Here is a 15,139-nt window from a genome sequence, read left to right as displayed (position 1 = left end):
TGGTACTGAACCTCCACCTTGATCTCCTTCAACGGTGCATAGCCTTCTTTTGCCCTGGCTGCCTGGGGAGCCTGAGACTACTGATCTCTCCTTGCTTGACCCATTATTCCTTCTTGGTGGTTGGCATCCGTGTGGATCATAGTAAAGGCTGTAAAGGGAGCATATATGCAAATTAGGAAGGGGGCCACCATGTTGTTCAAGCAGAAGTGATTCCCTCCATACTTTAGGACACCATTGAACCCCAAAAGGGATATAAAGCTGTAAGGGATTTATAAGACTCTGAAAAGTTCATGTGTAGGAGTACACTATAAGAAGGTCATACCCATGACAAAATATACCATGCACTGGCAGAATGCTATATGAGGAGTGTAGGGTTTTAAAGAGATAATTCATTGCAAAGACAAGGAAGAAAGAGGATCACTTCCAGGATCGTCACGAGAAAGTTTGTCCTATTGGATGCAAGTTGTGGGGTTTTAACTCTTCGTTTCTTTTCCTCTTGCAACACTGTTAACCCCAGGGCAGGATTCTATTTGCTGAGCTTTTTAAAGCAAATAGATGTATGTTGAACAGAAGGAGAAACTTTTAACCTTCTAACCGAAACAGTTTCACTTTGGATTGAAAGGTTCCTCACCTGTACTTAAGAGAAAATATCACCAAAGAAGAGTGCAAAGGGCATAAGTCCTTTTTTTAAAAATGGCCAGTACCAATATGAGCCCCCAGAAGAACACTGTTCTTAATATAGGGATCACACAGCTTGGCTTCGCAAATACATTTAAATTCCTCTCTTAAGCTACTAATAACACTTAATGAAAGTTTTATGAGAAAAGTACATTTTAAAGTAAATTTTCATATCCATTTTTATTTGAAAAAGCACGTTGAGGAGCAAATGTATTCATGCCAGAATGAGGTAATTTAGGAGAGCCACAAAAAAAGGGGGGAAAAGAAGTATTTCAGCAGCCGCCTGCAGAAATAATAAAGAGAACATTGATTAAGCCAGATGACCAATGGGGATGAAATTCCGGCGCTTAATTCAGCATGAAGGTCTTCCTTTGAAACAGAAAGAATGCCCTATCTGCTCACTTCAGCTTGCTGCAGTGTATGGAATGCAGAAAGATAATGTGGCTCTATAGTCCACCATTCTGTGTAGCACAAGAACAATGCAAAGTCTATTGGGTTTGATTCAAAGGTATATCTGCTACTGACAACAGAAGGTTCCTTCCTCTGACAGAGGGAGATTCTGTCTATTTGGAGAATATGAGCCTTTGGAAGCAACCCATTGAGAATGGAGTGTCGTGGTGAGTCAGGGAAGTTGTGCCTCAGTGGAATATGGAATATGGCAGGCGTAGGCAAACTCGGCCCTCCAGATGTTTTGGGACTACAACTCCCAACATCCCAGACCACTGGTCCTGTTAGCTAGGGATGATGGAAGTTGTAGTCCCAAAACATCTGGAGGGCTGAGTTTGCCTATGCCTGGAATATGGTATATGCCAAACCATTGGTGGAGGATCTGTAGCAAGTGACTCAGTGATGTTTTGTGTTTGGGAGTTTGTGAAAAGCCAAATGGTAAAACTTAGACGCGTCATGTCAAAATGGGCAAATGGGCAAATGCATTCTGACTCTCGTTTTCCCTTGCTGTTTGCAGGCTACTTCTCTTACATGATTTCTCTTTGCATTTTTCATGTTTCAGAAGTGTAAGAAAGCAGGCAGAAAAGATGCAATAATGTGCATCGTTGGCCTCACACAACACACTGCTACATCGCTCCACAGTTTATAACTGATGCCCAAGACACTTTGGTATATCTTCATTGTTGTATGATGCAGTATTCATTATGCAATATTCATTCATTTTTTACAGAAACCTTCTGTATGTCTATCCTCAAAGCCTTAACTTTGCCAACCGTCAAGGATCTGCTCGGAATATCACTGTAAAAGTCCAATTTATGTTTGGAGAGGATCCAAGTAACGCAATGCCGGTATGGTGTGTGTGTGTGTGTGTGTTTGCTTTTGACTTTTGTGCCCTAATTGTTTTTCAGGTGTTGGATGCATGCTACATGTGGCGTTCTGTAGATCTAGCCTGAGTAGTCTGCTTTGGACTCAATGTTGCTTCCTACCCTTTCTGCAGGCCCAGCAAGAATAGAGCACAGTTCATATTAAATTTAAATATTCATGACATGTTATTTTATGACATCTTGTGTCCTCCAATTTATTTACTAATTGAATAAATTTATACCCCACTTTTTCAGAAGTCTTCTCTACAAAGTGGCTTCCACAGCATCTAAGATTGTTTTACACACATTAGAATATACAAATAAAAGATAAGAATTGGAGAAAAAAATGCTCCATGCATTTCAAATGAGAAAAGCAGCATTAAAATCCAAGGACCCACAGCACAAAATCCTCAAGATAATGTTACCCACTAACAGCTGGTGAGGAAAGAGCTGTCTTCAAAGGTCTTTTATACATTGTAAAGGACCCTCAACTGGACAGTCTCACAATTGAGTGGCCATTGCTGAGAAAACTCTTTTCTGGATAGCCATAATCATGAGCCCCTACACAAGCCTAATCTAACCTTTCAAACTTCATGGTGCATTTGGGCTTGTGCTTATGTAGTTCTTGCCATTTCTTTTCTACGATGCTCATACAACCAACATTGCTTAATGTGCAGCAAAGAAATGGAATCGCCTCTCTCATAAAATTGTAGCAACCATCATTCCAGCCAAATCACCTCCTGCCCGTTTTCCATTTGTAATCATTGTTTAAATCATAATTATATAAAATGTAGTCTTACCAGTAGAAGTTCTGGTGTTCATTTTGCCTTGGCAAAATTGACCGACATTTCACTGATGTTGGTAAAGGCTCTTGGCTCTTAGCCTAACTTCTAGAACTCAAAAGCAATGTTAAATTGTCTTGTTTTATTTCCTTTTGCAGGTAATATTTGGGAAATCCAGCTGTGCTGAATTTTCGAAAGAAGCATATACAGCTGTTGTGTATCATAACAGGTAAAATGTAAAAGAGGTCATGTGACACTATGTGCATAATGCAATTACAACTGAAAGCAAGACAGTAGTGGTTACAATAGTGTACCAATAGCTAGGTGCATGGTGCTTTTGATTATAAGTATAAAGCAAAACAGTGACAAAGGCCTTGATGATTCTGCAGTCCTCTTGGTCTATGGACAATGTAATGTGGGATACATACATATATTCGACCCGTACCTTATAGAGATGCCATTTTTTGATAATGGTTTTATCACTATGTGTATTGATTGGCAGCTGGTGCAAAACATGGCATTTAGACTTCTTTAAGAATCCTATGGGAAGCATGGCATGTCAAGTACATGAACACTGCAGCAGTCTTTATGTAGGATTTTTTTCTCAGGTGCTCTCCGTTTCATGAAACCAACCACCACCTTGGCACAAATGCTTTCACTGTGTTGTTTGTAAGCATACGCTATGACTAAATACAGAAAAGCTACCCATTAGGATGGTATATATATATATAAACTTTTAAAATATGAGTATTGTGCTATCATGCACAATACATTTTGGATGAAGAATCTGACATTTTTGTTTCATTGAAATTTACGCTTTGGAATGCCAGATTCAAAAAGTCCTGGCAACAGATAACCTTGCAATATGGTCTGTCTCTCAAAAGGCACTGAGCTTGCTTGCTTGTTTATTTATTGAATCAGATATTCAGTACATCTGAAAATTAAATCCTGCAATTGGTAGACATTCCATTCATAAATGGAACTTGACCCAATGCTCAGTTTATTTGGGTTTAAGGTTTATTTAGTTTGTGAGGAATATTTTTTTCTTGTAATTATGTCCAGAATTTTTGTCTTCCTCTTCAAGCTATTAATAGCAGAATATATTGGATGGAGCCCAATGAAGGGTAAAAGTGGTTTAGGACTGAGGCCAAAGTGCCCAAATCCTATTAAGGTTTAAAGTGTCCAAATCTCATTTATATGTTATTTGGCTTTTTCAGGGATTTGTCATTCTTTTGGCTTTTAAATCAAATGCAGCTTGATCCTGGTGGCATGCCAAGTTTTCTAGCAAAACACTTAGAAAAAGGGTCAATAAATGTTGGTGGGTTTAGGTAGCCAGGGCTGAGCAGCCAACAAAAATTGGAGGCTCCCAGGACCCTGTCCCTCCCCACTGGGAGCAGGGGAGGGCTTCAAAGGTGCTCCTCTGCACAATCTGAGACTGGCTCGGCTCCAATAAGAGTTTGGGTTCATTTATTTTGCACTGCATTTCTGAACATTTACACTGTCTCCAAAGTGGTGTTCATCACATACAAGGTCCAGCTCTCTTCCTTGAGCTCGTAGCTGATGCTGTTGGGGAGCAGGGCAAGGAATTTTCCAGAGTGCTGTGATATGTTTTGAAGGTGCTCAAAGCACTTCTGATGTTTGCTGAGTCATGAGTACATTTATCTTACTGTAATGCAGTGTTTTTTGGTTTTTTTAAGTACTGTAGTGGTTTACCGTTTCTCAAGCTTGCCTCCCTGTCTGTAACTTGCTAAGAGAGAACAAACAGGCCCTTAAATATTTAAAGAATAGCATTCCTGTATCATTAAACCAAGATTTGATCATGCAAATTTGCCTCTTATCTTAGAAATGCTAAATTCACCTGAAGGTCTTCCAGAATTTGGTTTTCTGGAATTAAGGAACTAAGTGGGAATTATGAATTCTTCTCTTTTTCTTTATGCTTCTCACACCAGAAGATTCTATTTAAATGCAGAAGAGCAGTTAAGCATGGTTGTATTCTAGGCTTCTAAAGCTTTATACTTACAGATGATTTTTTTATCTCAAAACAGATCTCCTGATTTTCACGAAGAAATCAAGATTAAACTCCCTGCTACTTTAACTGACCACCACCACCTGCTTTTCACTTTTTATCATGTCAGTTGCCAACAAAAACAAAATACTCCTCTGGAGACGCCTGTTGGATACACGGTAAAAGCACACAGAGAAACAAACCATTTATCCCACAAATCCTCTCTCTCCCTTTTACTCCCCACTCCTTTCATTTTTCATCTGGGACCAGGAAGGGAGGAGGAGAGCCACAGATTTTTTTTATTTTGTTTGGTTCAGATTATTTCTGTATTCTAGTAATTTCTGACTCTTTGATGTCACTGAGAGCTCAGCGTCGTGTGACTAGGTTGAAAGTGACCACCCACTGTGGTACTCAGAATTGGGAACAAGAACAGAGGCAAGCTGGCGGTGGACAGAAAGATATATTCTTGTGGATTGCAAATAATACAATTTGGGTTTATTCTGAGTTTCGTTCTATAAAAATGAACCTTTGTGTTCCCACTTTAGTTTGAAGTGTTCCTTTCATGCTTTCCATTTCCTAGTCTTATATTTCCCTCCGCCTCTTCCTTTTAGAGCAGCGGTAGGGAACCTGTTTCAAACCAAGGGCCACGTTACCTCATGGGCAGCCTTCTGGGGGGCGCATGCATGGGGCAGGTGGGGCCAGGGCCAAATGTTTCTGGAGCAACAGATGTTTCTTGCCTTTGTTCAGTAGACTCCATTCCAGCACAGCAAAAGTCAGAGCACCATACAGGCATTATCACCATTCAGAGACTAATATGAGCAAGGCGAAGGCACTTAAGAAGGATGCAGGGCAAGGCCACTGAGGGGCACTGCCTGGGGAAAGGGGGCATGGCCTAGGGAGAACCTGGGGGCCTCTGGGATTGTGGCCCGCAACCCTGTAAGAATTGGAGCCTATACCACTCAACACAAAGTCCATGCACTCTTGAACCCAAATCCTTGTGATTCTGATAAGTGTTTTGTTCTTATCCTGTACCTTCAGATAAGTTTTATTATTATTACATTGGATGAATTGGACATACCCTGTGTACAAATGAGATATTTTGCCTTCTTTCCCCCGTTAACAGTGGATACCAATGCTTCAGAATGGACGGTTGAAAACCGGTCAGTTCCTTCTCCCTGTTTCGCTAGAGAAACCACCCCAGGCATACTCTGTGCTCTCTCCAGAGGTCAGTAGTTCCTTGTGCTAATGACAGTTTAAGCAGTAGTCATCTGAAATATTCTGATCCCTTTCTTAGACAGCAAGCTTTAAAAGATGTTCATATCTTCCATGTCTAATACTGAATGGAATGCCTGCTTTTGCTAGACCTATCTGTAATTGCTATTTCTGCTTTGTCATTGTAATCAGACTCCTGAATGCTTTTATTATTTGCTTCCTCCCCACCCTCAGGTGCCCCTGCCTGGAATGAAGTGGGTAGATAACCATAAGGGAGTTTTTAATGTAGAAATAGTTGCTGTGTCATCTATTCATACACAGGTATGTATTCATAGCAGTCCCTACATGAGAAAGGCTTCAGTCCAATCTAGATACGAATGGATATAATTTTTCCTATCTCTCTCTCTCACAGAAAAAAATGTATTTTTTGTTTAGATAGAAGATATAACTCACTTTTGAAGTAATGTGGCTTAGTATATTTTGTTGGGACTTTTGTCTATGCAGGACCCTTACCTTGACAAGTTCTTTGCCCTTGTTCATGCCCTGGATGAACACATGTTCCCTGTGCGGATAGGCGACATGAGAATTATGGAAAACAACTTGGAGAACGAACTGAAGAGCAGTATTTTGGCACTGAATTCCTCTCAGTTGGAGCCTGTGGTGCGATTTCTCCATCTCTTGCTTGACAAGCTGATCCTCTTGGTTGTACGACCTCCTATCATTGCTGGCCAAATAGGTATTTTATTTATGCTTGGGTTTTTAAAAACATAATAGACCTTGGAGAGAACCCCCCCTGCTGCATTAATTCATCCACACTTTAAACTGCCATAATCACATGTTGACGTTTTGTTCTTCGTGGACATGCTCAAGGATGTTTTCATTGTTCACCTGTAACATTTGGGGGGCATCATTGATTGGGCGTCTCAATGAATGGAATTAGGAGATGTTTGGCGTTCACCATGTGTGTTTCTGTGTTACTCTCAGTAGAGTATGCCAGAGCTGGCTTGACGTTCAGTGCCTTTTCCTTTGTACTGTAGTGCGGATAATTGAAATTACTATGAAGTCATCCCAGGGACAACAATGTATTATATTTGGCCAGTTATGATACATGTAACACTTCCCCATCCATCTCAATACCTTTTCATATGTATCCCTTATTTATACTTGTTAGCTGTGGTAGAGGATTGAAATGGAAGGGAGCTAAACATTTTGACTGCAACAGTTAGTGATATCTAGTTGGTGTCCTTTGATCAGTGGGGGTGTCCATTAATGGACGAGGAGGAGAGGCGATTTCTTTCCTTTTGCCACTCCTAGCACCTTAAAAAAAATCGGCTTCAGGCAGTTGAGAGATCTTCCAGAACAGGGTGGAATGTGGAATGGGGGGAAGTATAGAGGAAGGAAGAAATGACAAAAATTATCTCTCTTTCTATTCTATTAGCAAACACCTCTGCTGCATCTAAAACTTTTTTGTGTCCACAGTGCACCAATTTGGATTCCACTCTTTCTGGTTGGCATGCTGCCTGAACCATTTCCTACCCAATTCCTTGTTGGAACTTATAATTTATGCTATATAAACTATTCAGCATCCTAGAAAGACTTAATAAATCAAGTGTTTTCTCTCCCCACTAAGGGTTAAATTTCATAATACTTAAGCTACTTAAGCTACTTCTCATGTTTTTCATGTGAAATGAATGTGGTCTTAGCTTTAAAAAAAAAAGCTGTTGTGATAGTGAGGTTACCTATATTGATAAATGCTGAACTGCTTGATTTATTTATTTTTAGTAAATCTGGGTCAAGCATCTTTTGAAGCCATGGCCTCTATTGTAAACAGACTCCACAAAAACCTCGAAGGAAACCAAGACCAGCATGGCAGAAACAACCTCCTCACCTCATATATTTATTATGTTTTTCGCTTGCCAAACACCTCTCCCAATTCGCCATCTTCAGGTAAGTTCTCTTTTTGGGGAGTAAAGGTTGGAACTGCGGGGCATGCTTCTCCAGGTGTTAGTTGTCTTGGGGTTTGTCAGAGGCTGAGCCTAGTTTTAGCAAGAGAGCATGTGAGTTAGTTGGCAAAAAGGGCGGTGCACACAACCATCGCTTGGATGCACCAGAGTCCCTAATGCTTCCCAGTTTCCACCTCCACACAGTTGCTCTCCATCTCCTGTCCACCCATGCTGAGTGGTCCCACAACCTCAAGGAACATATTTCTATGGGATACAAGCAGCTTCAGCTGGAGTGGGTGGTGTCGGAAGATCCCCCTTCCATTGTGGTTTGTTGAATCAAGGCTCATCTGTTCAGGCTCTTTTCCTCACCACTGAGTAAGTGCAGGCATCTTGATGAAGGCAGTGTATGAATTCCATACCAGCTGAGGCTTCCAGTGCCTCCTTTGAAAGCTTCAAAGGCAATCATTTTCAGAGACCGATGGGAAGTGAAGGCAACACAAAGGATGACTTGAACCCAAGGGATCTGCCAGCAGCGCCATTGAGGAAGCTGTGGAAATGACTGGTACTTGAAGTGGAACTAGTGTTGGTTTGGTATGCGGTATTCTGCCTCATGCTGCCTTGTTGAGTTATATTGTGCTTCGTTGTTTTAGGTTCAGGTGGCTTGGGAGGATCAGTCCATTACGCCACCATGGCTCGTTCTGCTGTCAGACCAGCAAGCCTAAACTTGAATCGCTCCAGGAGCCTTAGCAACAGCAACCCAGATATCTCTGGCACTCCAACCTCGCCCGATGATGAAGTCCGATCAATCATCGGGAGTAAGGTAGGATTGCACTTAGCTGAGGGTGATAGCCCAATATTTTTAATTCCTAAACCCTATTCAGGTAGTTAATCTCTTACATTTTCAAACCCCACTGAGGTCCAGGCAGTGTTGTCTGCCCTCAATTGGATGCAGCCTGTACTTTAAAATGTGCCGCGATGTCCTTGCTTGTTCAGGAAGGCAGCGCTCCAAGGGTGTTTGCAGTCGTAAGCAGGTTACTTTTCAAGGTGCTCTACCTGTACAAGGACAAAGGCAACGAAAGAGCAGACTCTTTCATTGTGAAGTTCTGACCTTTACTTTTTCCTTTCGGTCCAAATTATTTTATGAGCCACTTTAAAAGCGTTTTACACCCAGTTACATGAAAAAATCAATCGAAGGCACTTTATTTTTTTAAGTCATCGCCCCGTTTGTATAAAAGGGCAAGATGGAAATGGAAGCACCAAGGAATTTAATAATTTTTGAATGATTAAAAAAAAAACCATTTCACCCCAAAAAGCGACACGTGTTGTTCTTATTAAACATTAAAGGCTTTGACTGGGAGAGCTCAGAATATTTAAGTATCCATTTGATGGTCTTGCTAATTAAACCACCTTGACCTTTTTGTGAAATGCCTGAGGGAGTGATGTGCACATGGAATTTACCTTGGATATGATAAGTTTTATGTGAGCTGCCTGGCCTTGAGTAATTTGGCAATAAAAATGGATAGAAGCTTTCTTACAGAAACATATTCTGCTTTTTAATAAGCTGGAAGGAGTAATGCGACAGCCTGGCAGAGATATTGTAAAACTCTGGGCACATCAAAATCAGTGGAAACCCTCAATTTTGCTTTGGAAGTGTCATGATTTCTTTCCCGACCAAAATCTGATTTGGGGCTTTTTGCTATGCTTCTGAAATCCTGTTTTGCTTTAGAAAAAAATATAGATTGGGTCCAAATTATGGATTGGATTATTCCAGTTCCTGCCCTGCACCCAGGGGGTGAGGGAGTCTGAGGTGGGAGCTGGGGGAGTGGAAGGAGGAATACAATACAAGGACATGATTGGCACTCAGACTGGCCAATGGATTTTTAAAAGGCAGGTGGAACACCAACCAACCACAAACTGCATCTTACAGAAATTTTGATTGCAGGACTGTTCTTGCCCCAGCTTGTTGAACTTTATTTACTGCAAGTTTCTATACTCCTAAGAGTGCTTTCATATTGCTTCATGGTTTATAAATTTTGACTCTGAGACCTGGATTGTTTATTCATTAATTATCTGCCAATGTTTGGTTCAGGGACCTTTGGTCCAAGTATAAAATGCCAACAGGATGGCTGTAGCAATTTACAGGAGACTAGGAAACTTTTGAAACAGTAATTTGGGTGCATCTGTGTGCAGATACCGATTTTTGTGTGCCCAGAAATGTATGTGGACAGGTTTCATTACTCTGAGCTGGTGAAGAGAGGCCTGATGAGGCTACTTTCTTTGAAGTAATAAGATAAAATCCTTGTTATACCAACCGCTCAATAGTCTCAGTGGAGAGGTTATGTTAAGTAATACGTTTGAACATTGAATATGTAAGTTTATGTCTAAAGTCAATGGCTAGAACAAACACCATTAGATGTACTGCTGGATAAATGTTTAATGGTTCTTGTATTTGTTTAAAAACCCACAAAAATGGTTTCTTTAAGATGTAATCAATGACCCAAATTCAGGCAAAATTAGCTGCTCTTAAATCTCATTGAAATTTATAAGACAAGTTTAACTGCAACTCATTTATAAGTTCCACTAATTTCAGTGTGACTGACTTTATTTGGATCTGGGCCTATAGTTACAGCATCATACACATATTTATGAGAGTGATTTTCTTATATATTTTTAAAAATCAATAAAAAAGGGAAATTTGATAAGATGCCCTTTATTGAAGACATCCATCTTTTTAGCATGTGAGCGCGTGTGTGATGAGGAAATGAGAGAAATAACCCGTTGGACTGAAACGTAGTTAGTTTTAACAGTACTAATTGTATGGAATACACTCTGGGTTTCTTTGAAGGAATTGATTTTCTCTGCGTTTTCCTGTACTGTGTGGCATGCAACATGTAACATTTCTTTCCTTTCCCTGCTGCTTTCTGTTATATGCCCAGGGCTTAGACCGCTCCAATTCCTGGGTAAACACTGGTGCTCCAAAAGCTGCCCCATGGGGATCCAACCCCAGTCCAAGTGCAGAGACTACACAGGTGGTGTCTACATTAGAGCTTTATTCTTGCCTTGGCTAATATTACCTTATAGAACATCTTATCCCCCCAAGTTTACACTGTGGTCTTCTTGACTTGCCTTTATCTATTTTGAAGAGTTCCATGTCCTCATTCCCCACCCCCCACCACCGCCACACTGCATGAAAAACCACCCACTTGCCACCACTGTTTGTCCTCGCTTTGTATTTCAGTTGTTTTTGGGTTTGTGAAATGGTGATGCTATATAATTTAATTTCCTTTCCCCCTTTCTTTATAATCTACCTCTACAAAAGTTCTGAATGTTAGGTGACACATATTCCTAATGGAAACATGTTCAAAGAATCCCCTCCCCCAAATATAAGTTGTTGTTGTTGTTGTTGTTGTTGTTGTTGTTGTTGTTGTTGTTGTTGTTTTGGTAACATGCCACTTTTCCTTTTTACCATTTTCATAATGCATTTTTCTTCCTCATCCACCCCTCCTCCTTTTGTCATGTGAATAGGTGACTGCAATTGTGTTTGTGTATGTTAGATCTTAATCTCAGCTAATAACATTTGGATACTGTGGGGGGTGTCATAAGAGATACCTTTGTTGCAAAGTATGAAATGTGTAGGGTCTTGACACTATAACCTTAGCTGCTTGCTTCTTAACACTGCATGATTATTGATTTATTGGATATTTGTACCAACAAATGAATGGGTTGAAGTCAGTTGAACATACCTCTCAGCTTTATCTACAAAAGCAAAACATTTTTTTCAACCCCAAACAAATCTGATAGAAATGAACATCATTCTAATCAAAAAGCCATCAAAATTAAAACCAGATTTAAGAATCAAAAAAGTCATGTTTAGTGCAATAACCATTGGTATTGGATTATACTTTGGAGGTAAGAACCCTGCATTTGTTTAAGCTGGAAGGAATGGCGCTGATATCTTAAAGTATGCTGCTTTCTTAATATACACGTCAACAGACTATAATGCTGCTACACACCAGTTTCGTGCTTTGCAACAATACATACCTTTATGCAAAAACTTTGCACTTGATTATTGCATTTGAGACTTTGTAAGCCATGGCTTATGAAGTCAGGGTCAAGCTCCCCTACTCTGCTGCATGACAGCTTTGGTGTAAAAATCCTGGTTTTTGCATCAAAACCGAGGAACTCTGTCTTAATGTCAGTTAACGAACAAGGAAAAGAAGGCGGAATTAGATCATATCCTGACTTAGATCCGATTTGTTAATGAACATTAAGCCAGAATTCCACAATGTGGATGTTCGTTCAATGGTTTCAATGCCCAAATTGGATGGAGGTGGAGGGGAAGGATGCTTGGCCCCTGCACTCATTCCCAGCTTCATAAATCTTGACTTATGATTCCTCAAATGATTGTCCGGACTGGGCCTTTATTTGACGAGATGCACAAAAGAATTTGATACCTGGATGTTTCTGTTTACTTTGTTGATGTGCGTAGCCCCCAAACTGCAAATGTCACCCGCAACCAACTTTAATGTGCTGTCATCATTCATTCATTTCCCACTCTGTAGGCTACAGACCGAAGTTGTAATCGTATGTCTTCGCACACAGAGACGTCAAGTTTCTTACAAACATTAACAGGACGGTTGCCAACTAAAAAGGTAGATTTTAGTGAAGACAATTTAAACATTGTATGGAAGGCAGGGAAGTTTTAAGTCATTATAAACCATTAAAGCCATCACACTTTAGTGGGTTCCCTGTCTTTGTGTCTTGATTTTGAGAGTGCTGAGTCAGCTTAGAGCCAAGGTTGCTCAGTTCTTCTTAAACGCCAGGGCTTCAGGCTGTCATAAAATGTTTCAGAAGATCCACTTATGGTTTCAAAAGAGTTCCGCTCTCCAATTTTAAACAATTCTCTCAAGAATAGTACAAAGATTTAAGCAGATGCGCAAGAAATGTGGGCTCTGCAGTGGCTCCCACTGGCCATTTTCTGTCTTGGTTTTTCGTAAGTTTTGGAGCGAATAAATGAGAGCCAGAAAAAACTCCTGCCATCTTTTCCATCATCCTTCCCATTCATTCTTTACTTCTTCTAAGGGAGGGGAAGAGATAATAGCACTGCTAAACTTTTAGCCTGCTAGGAACCTCCCCAAGCAGGTCTTTTCCACCTACCGCAACGGAAGGTAGGGGAGGAACAAACAGGAGCTCCTTCCTGTCAAGTACCCTCCAGGGATGAACTGTTTCCCTCCTCTGCCTCCTATCTTCTTCCAGGAGGCTGTTTGTTCTTCAGAACTGTATCTTACATTTAGCTTCAGCAGCACTCTACCTACATGCCAAAGCATAAATTGCATTTTTAACACCTCTGAGGGAAGTGTTTGTTCTAATGTTGCAGGGGTCTCATGGTTTCATAGAATAACAGAATTGTAGAATTGGAAGGGGACCCTGAGGGTCATCTAGTCCAACTCCCTGCAATGCAGGAATCTCAACTAAATCATACATGTCAAATGGCCAGTGAACCTCTGCTGTTCTGTCTTATGCCCCTCTGGCAAGATCAAAATGAGAGAGAGGAGCATGTTGTCAGAAGCAACTGTGATAGCATGATTATGTTCACTCCAGCAGTGTCCCTCTCACCTCCCCCAGGCTTAGAAATAAACTACTTCCTTATGAAAGCCTGATTTTTAAAAATGAAACAAAACAACAAAACATCCCTACATAATTAGCTGTCAATTATGCCCCTTTGTGGTGCCAAGATAAGAAAAACAAGAGGGAAGGCAACAATTCACGAACCAGAAGAGAGAAGCTCGTGATGATTTATTCAGCCAATGCCTTATGTTTATAATCTTTGCCAGAATCACAGAGCAAATTATAATTTGCTTTGATAAGGTATCATCCTGTGTACCGTAGAGGTTCTCCTTTTCTTGATTCTGTTAAGAAAAGGCTAGGCAAAATGTTTAAAACTAAAGCAAGCATTTTGAGGGAAAGAGTGTGATTTTTTTTAAAAAACAACAACACTGATAATAAAATTCTGGACCAAGGTGATGTGAAATATTTCTCACACACAGTACACACTGTGGTCTGATGTTGTTCCCCAAGTATTTCATCAAAGCACATTTACCATTGCTGTTCCCTTCACACTCATTGTTTTGCTTACTCTCATCCTTCACTGTGACTGTGTTCGGACATAAATGCTTAACCATGATTTAGCTTTATGAGAATGAGCTTGGCCTCCCCCTGGACTCTCCACTTCTCCACTATACCTGTGAAGAAGAGACTAGAAGCTTCCACTTTTTAGATTAAGTACAGTTTAGTACATCATTCAAACCTTAAACTGGTTAATCTTAACTATGGTTAGGGAAAAGAAGCCAACTTCATATTTGTTTCTATCAACCATAGTTAAGACTTAACCACAGTTCATCCATGTTAGAATGACACAACAAGCTTTGCTTAATTATAATAATAAAAAACAGAATCAAAAGCTTCCAGATTCCTCTATATATCTGCATTAGGAAAGGAGAGAGGGATCATATGAGCTAAGGGAAGCTAGACTTGTTCTCTTAAGTCTAATAATGCTTTAGTATTATGTCCACACCAACCCTGTGTTACTGTTGTGGTTTTTTTTTTAATGGATTGTGTGTTTGAAAATTGTCATGCAACTGATACTGAATGTGAATTTGAATCTGGCTAGCTTTTTCATGAAGAACTGGCCTTACAGTGGGTTGTCTGCAGTGGGAGTGTACGTGAGGCAGCTCTCCAGCAAGCGTGGTTCTTCTTCGAACTTATGGTAAGAGAACAAGGAAATCTGCTTCATTTTCTCTCTCTCCTGTTTCACCTTAATTCCACTGATTTCCCAGGTGCTTGTGCTAGTGCAACGCTTGAAATGCCCTTGAATAATTCCGCTAGGTAGTGTGAATTAGAGATGAGACAGGACCTTGGAGGGGAGGGTGGCAGACGGCTTCTCAAAAACAGTTTTGCAGAATCTCCTCAGTGATGAGAAGGGGCTCAGAGGAGTGTAGAGAAATGTTTGTGGGGGCATCCCCATTGCGAAGGCAGCTGTGAGAATGCTCCATGACTTGGCCTTCTGTACTGCAGCCATTTTGTTCAGGGTGCTGTGGGTGATGGTGGTCAGCATGGTTAGGTGCCACCAAGAACTACATTCCAGGAGGGGGCCTATTGCCCAGCCCCTGTTATCTACTAGCTGTTTATGTTCACTTGTTTCCCCCCGAG

At 40.6% G+C, this 15,139-nt stretch overlaps 1 protein-coding gene across 14 annotated transcripts in view; it reads left to right on the top strand.

Annotated features, from left to right (window-relative positions):
- Positions 1-15,139, top strand: part of DOCK7 (dedicator of cytokinesis 7) — a 108,386-nt gene that overhangs the window by 58,692 nt on the left and 34,555 nt on the right. For 10 of the 14 annotated variants that reach the window (XM_081193608.1, XM_081193617.1, XM_081193614.1 and 7 more), the window contains exons 15-25: positions 1,856-1,973; positions 2,929-2,999; positions 4,816-4,954; positions 5,899-6,000; positions 6,222-6,308; positions 6,492-6,723; positions 7,770-7,934; positions 8,581-8,750; positions 10,867-10,959; positions 12,493-12,582; positions 14,601-14,696. In XM_081193608.1, coding sequence (XP_081049734.1) covers positions 1,856-1,973; positions 2,929-2,999; positions 4,816-4,954; positions 5,899-6,000; positions 6,222-6,308; positions 6,492-6,723; positions 7,770-7,934; positions 8,581-8,750; positions 10,867-10,959; positions 12,493-12,582; positions 14,601-14,696 — 1,363 coding nt within the window. The remainder of the gene's footprint in view (positions 1-1,855; positions 1,974-2,928; positions 3,000-4,815; positions 4,955-5,898; positions 6,001-6,221; positions 6,309-6,491; positions 6,724-7,769; positions 7,935-8,580; positions 8,751-10,866; positions 10,960-12,492; positions 12,583-14,600; positions 14,697-15,139) is intronic. The other 4 variants (XM_081193609.1, XM_081193610.1, XM_081193611.1 and 1 more) reach the window with 2 other exon arrangements.

This window comes from Podarcis bocagei (genome assembly GCF_964188305.1).
Source record: "Podarcis bocagei genome assembly, chromosome: 5".
NCBI classification, from domain to species: Eukaryota; Metazoa; Chordata; class Lepidosauria; order Squamata; family Lacertidae; genus Podarcis; species Podarcis bocagei.
Note: the sequence above shows the minus strand (reverse complement) of the source record. Positions and strands in the feature narration are given on the sequence as shown.